A 13,758-nucleotide genomic window follows, 5' to 3' on the forward strand; every position below is an offset into this window, starting at 1 on the left:
AAAATTGCTGCAGTTAAGACTTGTTGTCATGGTTTCACAGCAATTGTCCAGCAAGAGCAAGGCAGCAGGGTGAAAGGAAATAACACAGATGTTGCTGAACAGGTGTTTGAAGCAACAAAAATGAGTGTGATATTAGCTTATTCCTGACCTGTCTGTAACAAATTCAGACTGAGCTGTGACTAAGAAAAGCACCTCAATAGAGTTGCCTCATTTTTTGAAAGGTTGCCTCAATATTCAGTCAGACTTTGACGTAAACAAAGCAGCAGTTTCTGGTTTTAATTGCTCTCTTTGTGGGGCTCGTTATCCCAATCATGCAATGACGGTTCGTTACTGTAAAACACAGAAGCCTCCACACTGCAGATTTGCACTTTGATACAAACTTACAACTCTTAAAGAACAGTATGCGTTATCATTCATGCCTCCTTCAAAGTGAAATGAAAGCAATGGATATTGCTGTAGTACAACAAACATACTTTTGATGTAGTTACAAATTTGATTCTCATGCATCAGAGACAGCACCAACTAAATTGAGTTTACAGTCAATTTGCTGCGAGGAGTGAGTCATGACTAAATGAAAATGCTTTCAGCAAACTGAGAATTAGGAAGGAGGCAGGGCATATCAGAGTGAGAGTGCGAGCGAGAGATTGTCAATCAGCGCTAATATGAGAGCAGAGTTTGCATGTCTTAACACGTGCCACGGTTTTGTTTTGTTTTTTCCTGCTCTGGCCTCATTTTTCAAACATCTCTGACTATAAGTAACTTTTTGTGTGGCCTGTGGGCGTTACACAATGTACTGTGCATTTCCTTCATCCACTTCATGTAATACTATGCTATGATATGGAAGCAACTCTTGTGTTTTACAAACACAGTCATTTTGTTGTGCCCTCATTCAGATGCTAGCTCAGTTGACCTTTATGTTTATTTAAAGGAAAACAACACCAAGAAGCTACAGCTGTGCGATGAGTTTTGTGAGACTGTAACATCTTAAAGGAAAGTTTTGTGACCTTTGCTCACCTTAATGCATGAGGTCTTAGTTTAGCCTATCTTTAGCATGTTAGCAGGCTGGTATTTGCTTATAAGCTCTCAACACAAAGAACTATTAAAAAATTTAAAAATTAATAAAAACTGGAAGAAGAGAAATCAAATGTGTTACAGTGTTAATCAAATAACAAGCTTTAATTACATGTTGCTAGATGCGGGGAGCACCACATTATCGCAATTAATTCAGAGTGGAGCCTGAGTATCAGGGACAGATATAGGCTAAATATGTTTATAGATATATAAATGTGTGTATATCTGTGTCTGCACTGATTTTGTTAAAGCCTGAAGGGTTGACCGACGTTCTTCGCCTAAAGCTGCGCCTGAACTTTTTCCCAACGACATCTTGTTTTTTGATGCTGGACTTCACTGACAAGTGGGTGGAACTGACCTAAAAACCAAGGACACGTGAAAGGGAGCAGTACGGTTCTTTTCTCACAGGCTTACGATCCGCCACAGCAGTTACCCTCCACTCACCATCAGGAGGCTTAAGGCGCTCCTGCATTTGCTTCACTTTTCACATCAACAAAAGGATGTATCATCTCATGAGGCCTGGTCAACTTACACCACTCAAGAACATCATTCTGACCACAGTGGTGAAGTTAATAACACTGATTATGTCGTCATCATGGGATGTGCTGGACAAACAAGTCAGATCCATGGATCCCCACCTCGCAACTTACAGGACTTAAAGGATCTGGTGCAGATCTTGGTGCAGATGAAGTGGCGTCCGTGCCTCTATGGGTCAAGGCTGGTTTGGCAAGAAAAGGGGGACCAACACAATATCAGGCAGGTGGTCATAATGTTGTGCCTGATTGTTGTATTTTTATTAAAAAAGCTGTAAAGATTTGTTACTGGATACCTGAAGACTTTGACCTGCTTGTGGCACAAGATAAAATGTCAGGGTTTCATCAAAGTTGAACTTATCCTCTGAGGATGTCTGTATAAAATGTTAACCCTATCACTCATGTCTTGTGACAGATAATTATTGGTTATTTGATTTTTCTCATGGTGAATAATTTTGTAAGCAGCATCAAAATACTCAGTATTGTAAAGGTTTGTGTGAGTCTTGGTGTGTCATCAGTTGTCAAGAAATTGGCCCTTCCATCATCCTCTCTTACAATGAAGGTTTTAAGAAATCTACAGCTCCACGTGTGAGCTGCATTTCAGTGAATAATGTGGCTCTGGTTCGATTTTTTATTTAATTAACCTTTTGGGGACATTTGCTTTGCAAGCATTACATTTTTTTTCCCCCCAGTTTTCTGCTGTACATTCACTCAGCTGCAGCATCTGGCACTGACAGACTTCATGGTTTGGTTACAGTGCAACTATCCACTGATGGCCTCTGAGCACTCAAGCAATTAAATATAAGTATCTTGCTCAAGAACACCTCAGCAGCTGCTGTTGAGCGATGAGAGACTCGCGTTTGCTCTTGTTGTCTCCTACCTTTCATCAGCCTGTAAGGGGAAAGTGGAACAGAGATGCTGTTTGTCTAACTCAGTGGTCTGCAACTGTGAGATTAGTTCATCCTCACTGGCTGATGTTGTCCCTGTCAGCAAAATGAGCGCAAGAACAAGGAACTGTTTGCAGGATTTTACAGAGGCCACGGTCTTTGCCTAACACTACAGCACAGCCTCCTCACTCGAATCTTAACCCTACACTGAGATCCTTTTTCAAGTCTCCAAGCTAAATTTCTCCCTCCTCCACACACAGAATAAACCTCCCAGATTTAAAGACTAAATAATTGCTCCAATGAAATATGCTTTTAAGCATTTTTGTGCATTTCTCCTTTATTTGAAAGGCAGAGGAGATGTAAGAGTCATTTTATTTATCAATTTATCGCTCTGTAGTTTTTAGATGTTGGAAATTAAAAAAATATATATATGTTTTAAAAGAAGATAGAATAGTGCATCAGTGTTAATAAGCCCTGAAAATAATAACTGGGGGGGCAATGGGCCAACATACTTGAGAATGACATGATGGCCCATTAACTACAATGAGTTTGACACCCTTGATCCAAATCCATATGCAGTGTTGTAGCAGCAGGCTGGTGTCCAAACATGGAGGATGCTGCCACCTGCAGGTTGAGCTTTTTCCTCAACAACATTACAGTCTTTAAAGAAGCGCATCTATTGTGTATGACTGTACTGTAGCAGCATTATAGTAACAAATAGCACAAGTTATATTTTTTAGATTGCCACAAAATAATTGACTGAAGGCCTGTCTGTAAGATTTCAGTAAACAGAGGCAGATGTGTTTTCCTTTAAAAAAAAAAAACAAGCATACTGTATAATATGTGAATAAAAAGTTGAATTGTATAGTTTTTACCTTACAATATGAAGTGCCTTGAGGCAACTGTTTGTTGCGGTTTGGTGCTACATAAATAAAACTGGTTGAATTGAACTGAATTTACAACTGTTGCAGCGTAACTTTTAGATAGTTTTCTGCTAATTTATAAAGAATTTGGATGATGCCATTTTTTTCTAAATATGTAGCTTTGATCTTCAAGAGCGTTTGAGAATGACCTGCAATGAACAGGTTTATACGTAGTGCTATTTTTTTTTTCTAATAACTTCTCAAATAACAATTGTACAGTGATGCTGAATACAAAGATATGCACAGCTTAAACCTTAAATGCTCCCTTCAGTAATACATGAAAAGCAGAATCACACAGCATACACTGATTAACCTCACCATTAGACCCACAGACAGGTGACGTGAACTGAGCAGTTTCTGCACTTAATACTGAGCGCCGGCATCCAAACTCACTCTGATCAAGCGATACACGGGAACAAGCTTGATCCAATGAGGCTCCTCAAACATCATGGCTGCTTTGGTAGCATGAGGATGGCCCAATATTAAGCATGTGGTGTTAATGTTGTGGCTCGTCAGTGTATTTTATGGTGAAGAATTTAAAATGAAGCATTTTTTTTCATACATCTGTTCATCGATTTGTCCATCAGTTTCCAACGTTCTGTTTTTGTCATTCTGAGCCTGGTGAATTTTGGAGTCATTCCCAGAACAGCAGGTAAATGACTGAAGCTATTCTGTCACAGGGCAGAACAGATAGAAAACAAGCAGAAGCAAATACGCATTTACCAGCTGTACAGAAATGTGCCAAATACATATCAACCTGTCACAATGACTGGTACAAATATTTTCATGTTTTGCCTGATTGCTGGCTTAATTGCTGTAGCTAGTTATTACATTCCTCAGTGGAGATTATTCAAAACAAAGAGACACTTTTTCAAGCAACTATGACTACATGACGGTTTCATCAAATCTACAAGCCTAATTAACATTGAGAGTAATTATTGTGAATCAATACTGTATATCCTGCCCAGTGGCTGTATTTAAATGGCTGCACAAGTATATTAATTGTTAGCTTGTGGATAAATCACACTGAGTGGGGACAGATTAGTGAATCATCTCTATTGACATCAGATATAAAATATTCCCCACTCGCCCTGCGAGTCTTTGTCCTTCAAGCTTGGTTCCCCTACCAGAGGCCTGGGAGCTTGATAAACAACAGCCACAAGGAGCAGTACCCTCCATGGAGATGAAGACTAGAGGGCAAGATCAATGCAGCACAGAAGGAGGTTGGCCAGCTGACAAAGCTGCAGAAAGGAATGATGAAGAGAAGGGTGCCTAAGAAGTACAGCAATCTGTCCATACCTGAGGCTAAGCAAAGACTCACAGTCTTGGCTAACCACTTGAAGAGGTGGAGAGACACAGAAACCAGGAGAATAAACTGAACCACTGAACCATCTAAGGCAGTGGGTCCCAAAGTCAAGAGTGCTGCAGCCCATTTAAAAACCAGAAAATCCCACCCCCCCCCCCCCCCCCCCCCCCCCCCTTTTCCCCCGGTCAACTGATAGCGCTGGCTTGTGAAATTTTCCTGGCTAGAAGCCTGGCTTCACTGTCATCAAAATACAAGAGAAAGTGATATATATTTCCTTGAAAATTTGATTCAAAAAACATAAACAACAAAGGCTGTTGGCTATAAATTGCCAATACTACGCAGTCATATGTAAACTGCTAATACCAATAGGTGACCCACTTGCCACTGGGACACAAATTTCAATACAAGAGCAGTAAATTTAGGTCAGAGTAATGAGTAATATCACAAACTAAACACCTCCTATCACCAGTACAATGATTTGGTCCTAAATTGATTCTAAATTCTAAATTTATCTACAGCACTTTGGTCAACTGTTGTTGTGTTAAATGTGCTATATAAACTTGACTTGACCAGTTTTAATTCACTTTTTTATACAAATAAATACATTCATATAAATATGTAACTATGCATAATTGTGAGTGATTTTCTGTTATTACTGTGTATACCCCCCCAACCCCCTCACCCCCTGCCTCAGCCCAACATGGAAGCTCCTGTCAGGCATCATAGCAGCTAAGATGAACAGGCACATGGCACAATATATGAGCGGGGACCAGAAAGGAAATAGCAGAAACACCAGAGCAGCACAACACAAGCTACTGGTAGATAGAGCAGTCACTCAAGAGCGCAAGGCCATATAGACCTTAAGTGCTAGCTCTCTTACAGCGATACAGTCACAGTTAATGAAAAGTACAAATTACATAAATACAACCTCAGATGAACTACAAAATATGACCTGTTGCACAGTATCATTATTCATTTAGCAAAAATGCAGAAGCAGGGTATGAAAAATGACACCCAGTACACCCTCACTGCTTCCATAGGAATTAAGATGGAAAGTAGCAACCAGGTGCTTCTAATCAAATGCATTTGATTAACTGATCATCAGCAAGTGTGAGCACCTCTATAAAAGCAGAAGTTTGGGCAGTTTACTGGTCTTGTGTGTGATAACACAATGCCAAGAAGGAAAGACATCAACGATGACCTTAAAGAAGTAATTGTTGCTGCCCACCAATCTGGGAAGGATTATAAGGCCATCTTCAAACAATCTTAAATCCATCATTCTGCTGTGAAAAAGATTATTCACAGACAAACCATGCAATGTTCAGAGAAATTGCAAAAATCCCAAGAGCTCTACAGGCCTCAGTTAGCATGTTAAATGTTAAAGATCATGACAGTACAATTAGAAAAAAGACTGAACATGTATGGGTTGTTTGGAAGGGTTGCCAGGAGAAAGCCTCTCCTCTCTAAAAGAACATGACAGCATGGCTTAGGTTTGCAAAGCTGCATCTGAACAAACCACAAGATTTCTGGAACGATGTCCTTTGGACAGATGAGACCAAAGTGGAGATGCACGTTTGTAGAAAATAGCATATCAGCAAAAATACCAACTGTCAACCGTAGTACTGCAGGGGTGATGATGTGGGTTGTTTTGCAGCCACAGGGCCTAAACACCATGCAGTCTTTGAGTCAAACAGGAACTCTTCTGTATACCAAAGTATTCTAGAGTCAAATGTGAGGCCATCTGTCTGACATCTAAAGCTTGGCCTAACTGGGTCATGCATCAGGACAATGATCCCAGGCACAGCAGCAAATCTACAACAGAATGACTGAAAAAGAATCAAGGTGTTGCACTGGTCCAGACCTCAACCTTAAGAGAGCCTCGCATCAGTGCATCAATGAACTAAAGCGATGATGTAAAGAAGACTGGGCCAAAATTTCTCCACATCAGTGTGAGAGGCTGATAAAGTCATACAGAAAAAAAACTATTGCTGCTAAAGGTGGTTCTACAAGCTACTGAATCATGGGATGTGCTTAGTTTTTCACGCACTGCTTTGGCATTTTTGTTTTAGCTTTTGTTACAGTGTAATATCATGGGAGTGGCGCAGTGGGTAGGCGCTCGCCTTGCAGCTGGAAGGTTGCAGGTTCGACTCCCTGCACTGCATTGTGTCCTTGGGCAAGACACTTAAACCACATTGCCTAACGGTAGCGCCGGTCTCTGGCTGCGTGACTGCAGATGCTCGTCTCTGGATGAGTGATCTGGAACGATCATTTCGTTGTGTGCCTTGTGCGCACAATGACAATAAGTTGAATCTAATACGCCATGTTTTTTTGTTCATCTGAGGTTTTATTTACCTCATTTTAAGACCTGGTAGGGTCCTGAAATGTAAAACTTTAGAAGTGAGAGAGGCCGTACTGTCTTTTTACCACGACTGTATATGTGAGCAGCCATCCCTCCAGTTCCTCAGTTGCTCATTGTTTATAATATTGTCCACTAGGGGGAGAAAGTGGATTTTATTTATTGATCTCAGTGCTTTGGTCATGAGGCTGACTGGTCTATCAGAGGCTAAGAGAAGGGCTCATAGGCTCATCTGTGTAAATTTGTGACATGTTTCTATGGATGAAAGCATTATAAATACAGTCAGTGACAGCCAGTCTTCACCACCATGACTCAAATTACACACACAAGCTTCCAAAAGCATGTCAAATGTGTTCTCTTACAGGTTTATATTGTAAGCAAATTAATATATGAATGTAAATGTTGAATAAACAATTATCTTTCCCACCCAACTGCTGGTTTATTTATATTTTACAATCATATAAAATAAAAATGATCCAAGAATAATTTTAGTAAATTAAGGGTCAGTATGGTAGCACCAACAAACTGTTGGTTTATTTTCCCTACATAATTCATATTGATTCGACTTTGGTTCAATCTATACTTGTCCCCTGGTCATCAGTGTTCCCTTCAGTGGCTCTATGCCAGCCCCAACCACTTGTCAGTGAGTGAACACACATGAAAGCTAGATCATTACACTGGAACAACTGGAAAAAAAAAACAGTTTAATTTAATTTAATTATAATAATTGTACCTGCATCAGAATACACCACTACACTGCACCGCATTTAAACAGGGGGATTTTTTCAGCAGGATTTATTGGCTCCTCCTGTGCCATTTTTCTGGGAAAGAAATATAAGTTGAGGTGTTTGGCTATGAAATGAACATTTGCATAGTTTTGTCAAGCGGTAGGGGAGAATACTGATAGCACTTTAACATCTGTCACTTAAATGTGAAACCAGAACCAGGAGACAGCTTAGCAAAAACTGGAAAAGTCTCGCTACCCCAGCTCAATCCAAAGGTTAAAACTGACCTAAGAGCACCAGTAAAGCTCAGTAATTAACATACATCTAGACTACTCATTTAGCCACCTAAATAAAAGCACAACTTGTACACTTTACTTTGTGTATTAAACAAAGCACATGGCTGTTCAGCATTGCCAGGTGTGTAGGAAACAGATGAGAAGGCCCAGGTTAGTTAGCACCTCACCGAGGAGATACACTATTCAATGAGGCCCATCCAGCCCAGTGTGTGAGTGACGCTATCCCTGGGATCACAGAAACACCATTATCAGTACACACTGACATCACTCAACCCTCCACAGCAGCAACGCAACACCCATCCACGTCCCCCACACACCACCACCCGCTTTCTGCAGCGCAGTCATTGTGTTCATCGGTCAGCCCATTGTCTGCGGTGGAGCGCGGTGGACAGTGTCGTCAATCTCTATCCAAACCATGATCCAACACTGCTATTGTGACCAGTCTTTTTCCCGCTTAACTTGACAAGATGTTGGTCCCGTGTGATGAGAGGAGAGGTTGGTGTCTGTTCTGCCTGGCACAGGGGTGCAAAGAGGACATGGATTATCGATCTGTGGCACAAGTACAGTCGCTGCAGGGATGAAGCCTTGATGAAAAGACACATGCATGAGCTACGTAACTACCAGTGCTTCTCTGCTTGCTATGAGTTTAACTCTGTGGGAGCCCCTGCTTCCCAGATTTTCTGCCTCCAGTTTGATCCAGGATACTTCTGGCATCTACAGTACTTGACTACTGGAAGTTTTTCCTCTTAGCTGGATTTTTTTTTTTTTTTTGCTCAAGACAGAGATCACTTTCTCTGTAGAATGACACAACAAAACCAAACAACCGTGGAGTCTTTCACACTGACTTGTCTGAGGTTGTCAGATGGGATGCAGATGGATGAACAGCAACACAAGACGCTCATCTAGCACAAGTGAGTAAGTGTTTTTAAAGGAGCTGAATATTCTCTTATACAGTCATCAGAAATAGAAAAGTTACTTGTACTTTTGGAAGCTTGAATTCTCTTAAAATATTCTGACAATCTACCCATGTTCTCCACAATTGTTTAAGGTGTCGCCCTGGATCTGACTGCGCTGTGCCATGCCTGATATGCAGACGTTTTACTACCCCATACATCGGTCCTCAAGCCTCTACCTGGACCCTAGCCTTATACAACGGCGTATCCTCGAAGATCAAGTTGAACTGTGGTGGTTCAGAGACCCACAGCACTCCTTGTTGTGCTACTGTGCCTCAGTTGCCCTCATACTGGGTCTGGGCCTTGGTGGCGTGGGCCTCCTCTCCACCACCACAAGCCTATCTGGGGAATGGCGCCTAGGTGTGGGTACCACTCTCTGCCTCTTGGCCCTCACCGTTCTACTCAAGCAGCTCATCAGCTCTGCCATCCAGGACATGAACTGTGTGCGCAGCCGGCGTCGGATCGACCAGTTGAAAAGTGGTGGGAGGGCTGACCCCGCGCTGATTTTAGCCGTAGGGCTGGCAGTCATGCTGTGCGGGACGGTGCTGATCTTTGTGGCCACCGTCGGCAGCCAAGGTCACGACAGCAGAGAAATGTTGGTTTCTGGTCTGGTGCTGACGGCTGCAGGAACGGGCATGGCGTTAGCTGTAGTGGGCTACAGTGCGCTGGTGTACATCAAAAGAAGAAGGGAGCAGAGGAGGAGGAGGAGGATGAGAATGAGGAGAGCAAGGGCGACACAGAGTCAAGCTGCCTGTGTGTTCAGTGTTTCTGGAGGACAAATGAGTCAAGCCAGGAGAGAGACCTCATCGAGCAGGACGAGCCTGATCTGAAAGGACTTGATCAGAGAAGAAGAGTATCTGAGAGGAAAGCCTGGATGAAATGGGTTCAGTTAAAGGAACAAATAGTAAAAATAACAAAAGACAGGAACTGGGGAGGTTGTGTCAAAATCCTATTCAAGACACAGATTTCATTTTTTTGCAATCTCTTTGTTGTTTGCCATCATCATAAAAACTGCCTGCTGAGTGCTGATCATCACTACAATACAGTCACATAATTTCCACAAGAACAATAGACTGCTGCCAACAATGGCTCAGTAGTTTGATAGGCGAATATTTCCCTCCTTTGTCTGAATGCACTCATTTTTACTGTGTCTGAGTGGTTATAGTTGTAAATAAAGAGTAAATCTCACATCAAATCAAAACATTTCTGTGTTTTAATTAAAGTTAAATTGACTTTATTAAAGAAGTGAATGCTCAAAAAATAATTTCACATACACAGACAAACATTCAGTTGTGCGAGTGTGAAGGTGTTTTAACTCTTTGGTGTTAACACTTAGCCAAAATGTAATAATAGCAAAAAAATTAATTCAGGTAACTTAAATGCGAATGATTAACATCTGCTGATTTTTCTTCTCATTTAGCAGGATATACAATTTCTACACAGAATCAAATCAAAAAGCAAAAGAGTCGTCAACATTGTAGAAGTCAGCGCAACACCAGGAAGGTCAACTTTGAATCGGTTTAATATGAATATTCTTCAGGTCGGCCATCTGTCTACTGAAGGAGGCTGTGGTCAGAAAGGTTGCGTGGCTCAGACTGTGAAGTTTCTGTGGATAAAAAAAACTCGAGTGTTCAGATTCTTTCCCTTCACTGACTCTATCAGTAAGTAGGTCAGGGCCCAGGTCAGGAGTCACAAAATAAATCTAAGGGGTTGTAAAACAGGCAATGTGAGCAGACTAAAAAAAGAAAGAAATTCTGATTTCCTATTTCCTGAGAAGTTTATAGGTCTGCCTTTTTTTAAGGGCTCACAAGGGAGGAAGGTTTTAATCAACTGTCATTTAAAATCTCTATAAAAAATGATTTTTTTGTTTTTAGCTGCTAAGCAGTTATTTTGGATAAATTGATCTAATCAGCCTATCGTGAACTGAAGGTCGTCATCGCTGTCATCTGTCCCCTCTATCTCCTCATCCTCTCTTTCTGGCATGTGCTTCTCACTCGTCTGGATGTAGTTGTCCTCAATGAAGCCATCGTCGTCATCGTCCAGCCCACTCCGAGTCCCTCTGACGGCTCCTATTCGACCTGACACGTTGTTGGGGAAAGACATGTCCTCTTGACCGTACTGGCTCACCCCATCAGACTCCTGGAGCAGGGAGTGTCTGTAGCTGGCCAGAAAGCGATGTAAAAGGCGAAACTTAACAGCCAACACGATGAGGAGTGAAAGGGTGAGGACTGTGCCCAGTGCTGCAGCCAGATAGGACCATTCCACTGACTTTGAGCTCCCATCTGAGTCGGCTGTCCCTGATAAGAGGCAGGAAAAAATATATCTCAATCTAACGATAAAGACAGAATCCAGAATGTTTCCTATAAATTAAGTGTGGCAGAATATTAAACACACATAAAGGTGAAATTAAAGGTAATTGTTAATTTTGTTACTTTCACTTTGACTGCTGTTAGTACTGTTCTGTATCAGAAGACGTCTCTGGGTGCCTTTGTGACCTCCAACCTCTGATGTAGTAGCAGCATGTGCGACTTCACACAGAAAAAGCACCAAAAAGATGCCGCAGCTCCACTGACCCATCTCTGTGCAAAATCTACAGAAACAAATGTGATAGATTTAACCAGGATTGTGATCATCATTCATACATTCATACAATAAATACCATGTGACACCAGAAAGACAAGACGGCAAATTAATTGACCTCAATTACAAAATAAAATTTAAAAGAATTGAAGTTCTCTTTCACACAGTCACATGATGTTAAGGAGTTGGCCTATCAGCCTCGATCAGCGACCAGAGGAATTTTTATTGACCTTAAGTGCTCACTAATTATATTCAAACTAAAAATAAACGCACTCTCATTAACCCAGGAAAGCAGATGTATGTATATCCAGTGTGATATCATTAACATCGTCTCAGCGGTATGGTTTCTTTCCAAATATAAACTTGCTTTACTTTGTAATGCAGGTCAGAGCACAGCAGCTGTTTCGCTGAAGTCATATGACCACAACATACCCACTCTCGCACCATAGTGTCACTTACATTATCCAGGCAGCCACAGTAGCCCAACTGTCATCTGAGACAAACTACAAAACACACAAAGATATATCTAAAAGTCCTTACCTGTGCCAACACTGATTGAGCAGGTGTGGTTTTTTTGTTTTCTTGGTTTGAGTTTTCGTCTTCCTCTTCCGCTGCTTCAAAAACAATAAAGAGACTGGCTGGGCAAAGGTTGGAAGAGGGGCCATAATGTTACCCTGCTTGCACCATATCCTCAAGACAGATGTTAATGAGTAACTTCATCAGGTTTATGTTTTTTATGTTTTCTTACATCTAAAAGGCCTTTATGAATCCCTTTTTCAGGCCCTGAGTGGAATAAAACCTATCTTTGTTTTTACTTGAAATCATTTCCTCTTTCAAAACTTCTACTGCCATTGGAAGTGTTAAGAATTTGCTGGCGAGAAACAAAGAGAGTTAATGAGTAAAAGGATAGTTGCACTGATGCATCTGTGCTCTTGGGCCAGATAGTGGCACTGTAATCACTGCAATCAGACATGTGAAACAAAGACGCCTTCAGAGCTCTGTGCGGAGGGGTCGTCTGTGTCAGCTCACAATCATTCTGTGACAAGGGTGCCACATAAAAACAGTCAATATTAAAAACGAGCGCAAAATGCACTTAAAATATCTCTTTGTACAGAAAATTGCTCCTTTGAATGTTGTTCAATAATTGGGTTATTATCACTGGAGACGTCACTTTCATTGTGTTGTGGAGGAGGAGGTGGAAAATATGCAATATTTTCTGTTAAGCCATTCATAAGGATGCATCATTTGTTATCAGCTCCTCATGATTTAATCTAGATACCCAGAATTATTGTGGTGCACAAGTAATAAAACAGAGGCCAGTGCTGAATCGTTAAGCGCTGTGGTGCGTGTGAGCTGTCACAGTTGATCTGCTTCCCAAGACAAAGTAACATCTCTAATCTGATGGGAGGGCAGGTTCATACCCCAGGTTACCCTGGCATCATGCACCAAAGTGCAAAGAGTTGAGAAGCACTTAAAATGCGTTCTACTAAAATGCTGTCCCTTTTTCTGAAAAAAAAAAAATCTATTCAATTTTAATTATATCGCACCAATTCGCTACAACAGGCACCTCAAGGTGCTATAATGATACATGAAATACACCCTTCAAATTCAAATTCTGAAAAGGCAGTCGTGAGTACAGAAACAGCTTCTTCAAAGCGTGGAAAGTGGCCCTACACAGGACCTGCTTCAAAGTGACACGCTCAAAGCGCACAGCGATTCTTAACCCGCTTCTTTGCTTGTATCAGCTTTATGTCAGGAGTTCTTTCATCTTTAATGAATGTTACTTTTTTCTTCATTTATTTTTTTTTTCTTCTTAATCAGCACCAGCCAAAATTTTCCACTTTCATCTTGGGATTTTATTAAAAGTCTCTCCTTGTGGCTGTTTTGTAAATTTCAGGTTTTATCGGAAGCTCTTGCCCAGCATGATTATTATTTTATTTGGGTCCTACCTGTGGTTGAGGCAGTGTATGCTCTCTTCCCAGCATTTTAAAATACTGAGCTGGATTTACGTAGAAAATGAAAGGCATAAACAGACAAGTATTCACTTAATTTCATTTCATTGTAATCTGATTTAAACCTTGATCTGCTGGGCTTTTCCTGCAGCCACCTTCAGCTGCTGCTTGTTTGT

At 41.2% G+C, this 13,758-nt stretch overlaps 2 protein-coding genes across 3 annotated transcripts; one reads left to right on the forward strand and one right to left on the reverse strand.

Moving 5' to 3' along the window:
- The first annotated feature begins 8,553 nt into the window (after nucleotides 1–8,553).
- Nucleotides 8,554–10,245, forward strand: tmem125b (transmembrane protein 125b). 2 transcript variants are annotated; one of them, XM_030752367.1, is made up of 2 exons: nucleotides 8,554–9,012; nucleotides 9,146–10,245. In XM_030752367.1, exon 2 carries the CDS (start codon nucleotides 9,176–9,178, stop codon nucleotides 9,878–9,880), a length of 705 nt encoding a protein of 234 aa, XP_030608227.1. In that variant the 5' UTR covers nucleotides 8,554–9,012; nucleotides 9,146–9,175; the 3' UTR covers nucleotides 9,881–10,245. The 2 variants fall into 2 exon arrangements, with proteins under 2 accessions (XP_030608227.1, XP_030608226.1); XM_030752366.1 differs by having other exon boundaries at nucleotides 8,554–9,008.
- LOC115796114 (leucine-rich repeat-containing protein 19-like) lies at nucleotides 10,203–12,249 on the reverse strand. Its single transcript, XM_030752369.1, has 3 exons — nucleotides 12,171–12,249; nucleotides 11,507–11,640; nucleotides 10,203–11,347 (listed from the first exon to the last, which is right to left on the reverse strand). Exons 2-3 carry the CDS (start codon nucleotides 11,625–11,627, stop codon nucleotides 10,959–10,961), a joined length of 510 nt encoding a protein of 169 aa, XP_030608229.1. The 5' UTR covers nucleotides 11,628–11,640; nucleotides 12,171–12,249; the 3' UTR covers nucleotides 10,203–10,958.
- Between the last annotated feature and the right edge of the window lie 1,509 nt (nucleotides 12,250–13,758).

This window comes from Archocentrus centrarchus, chromosome 17, assembly GCF_007364275.1.
Source record: "Archocentrus centrarchus isolate MPI-CPG fArcCen1 chromosome 17, fArcCen1, whole genome shotgun sequence".
NCBI classification, from domain to species: Eukaryota; Metazoa; Chordata; class Actinopteri; order Cichliformes; family Cichlidae; genus Archocentrus; species Archocentrus centrarchus.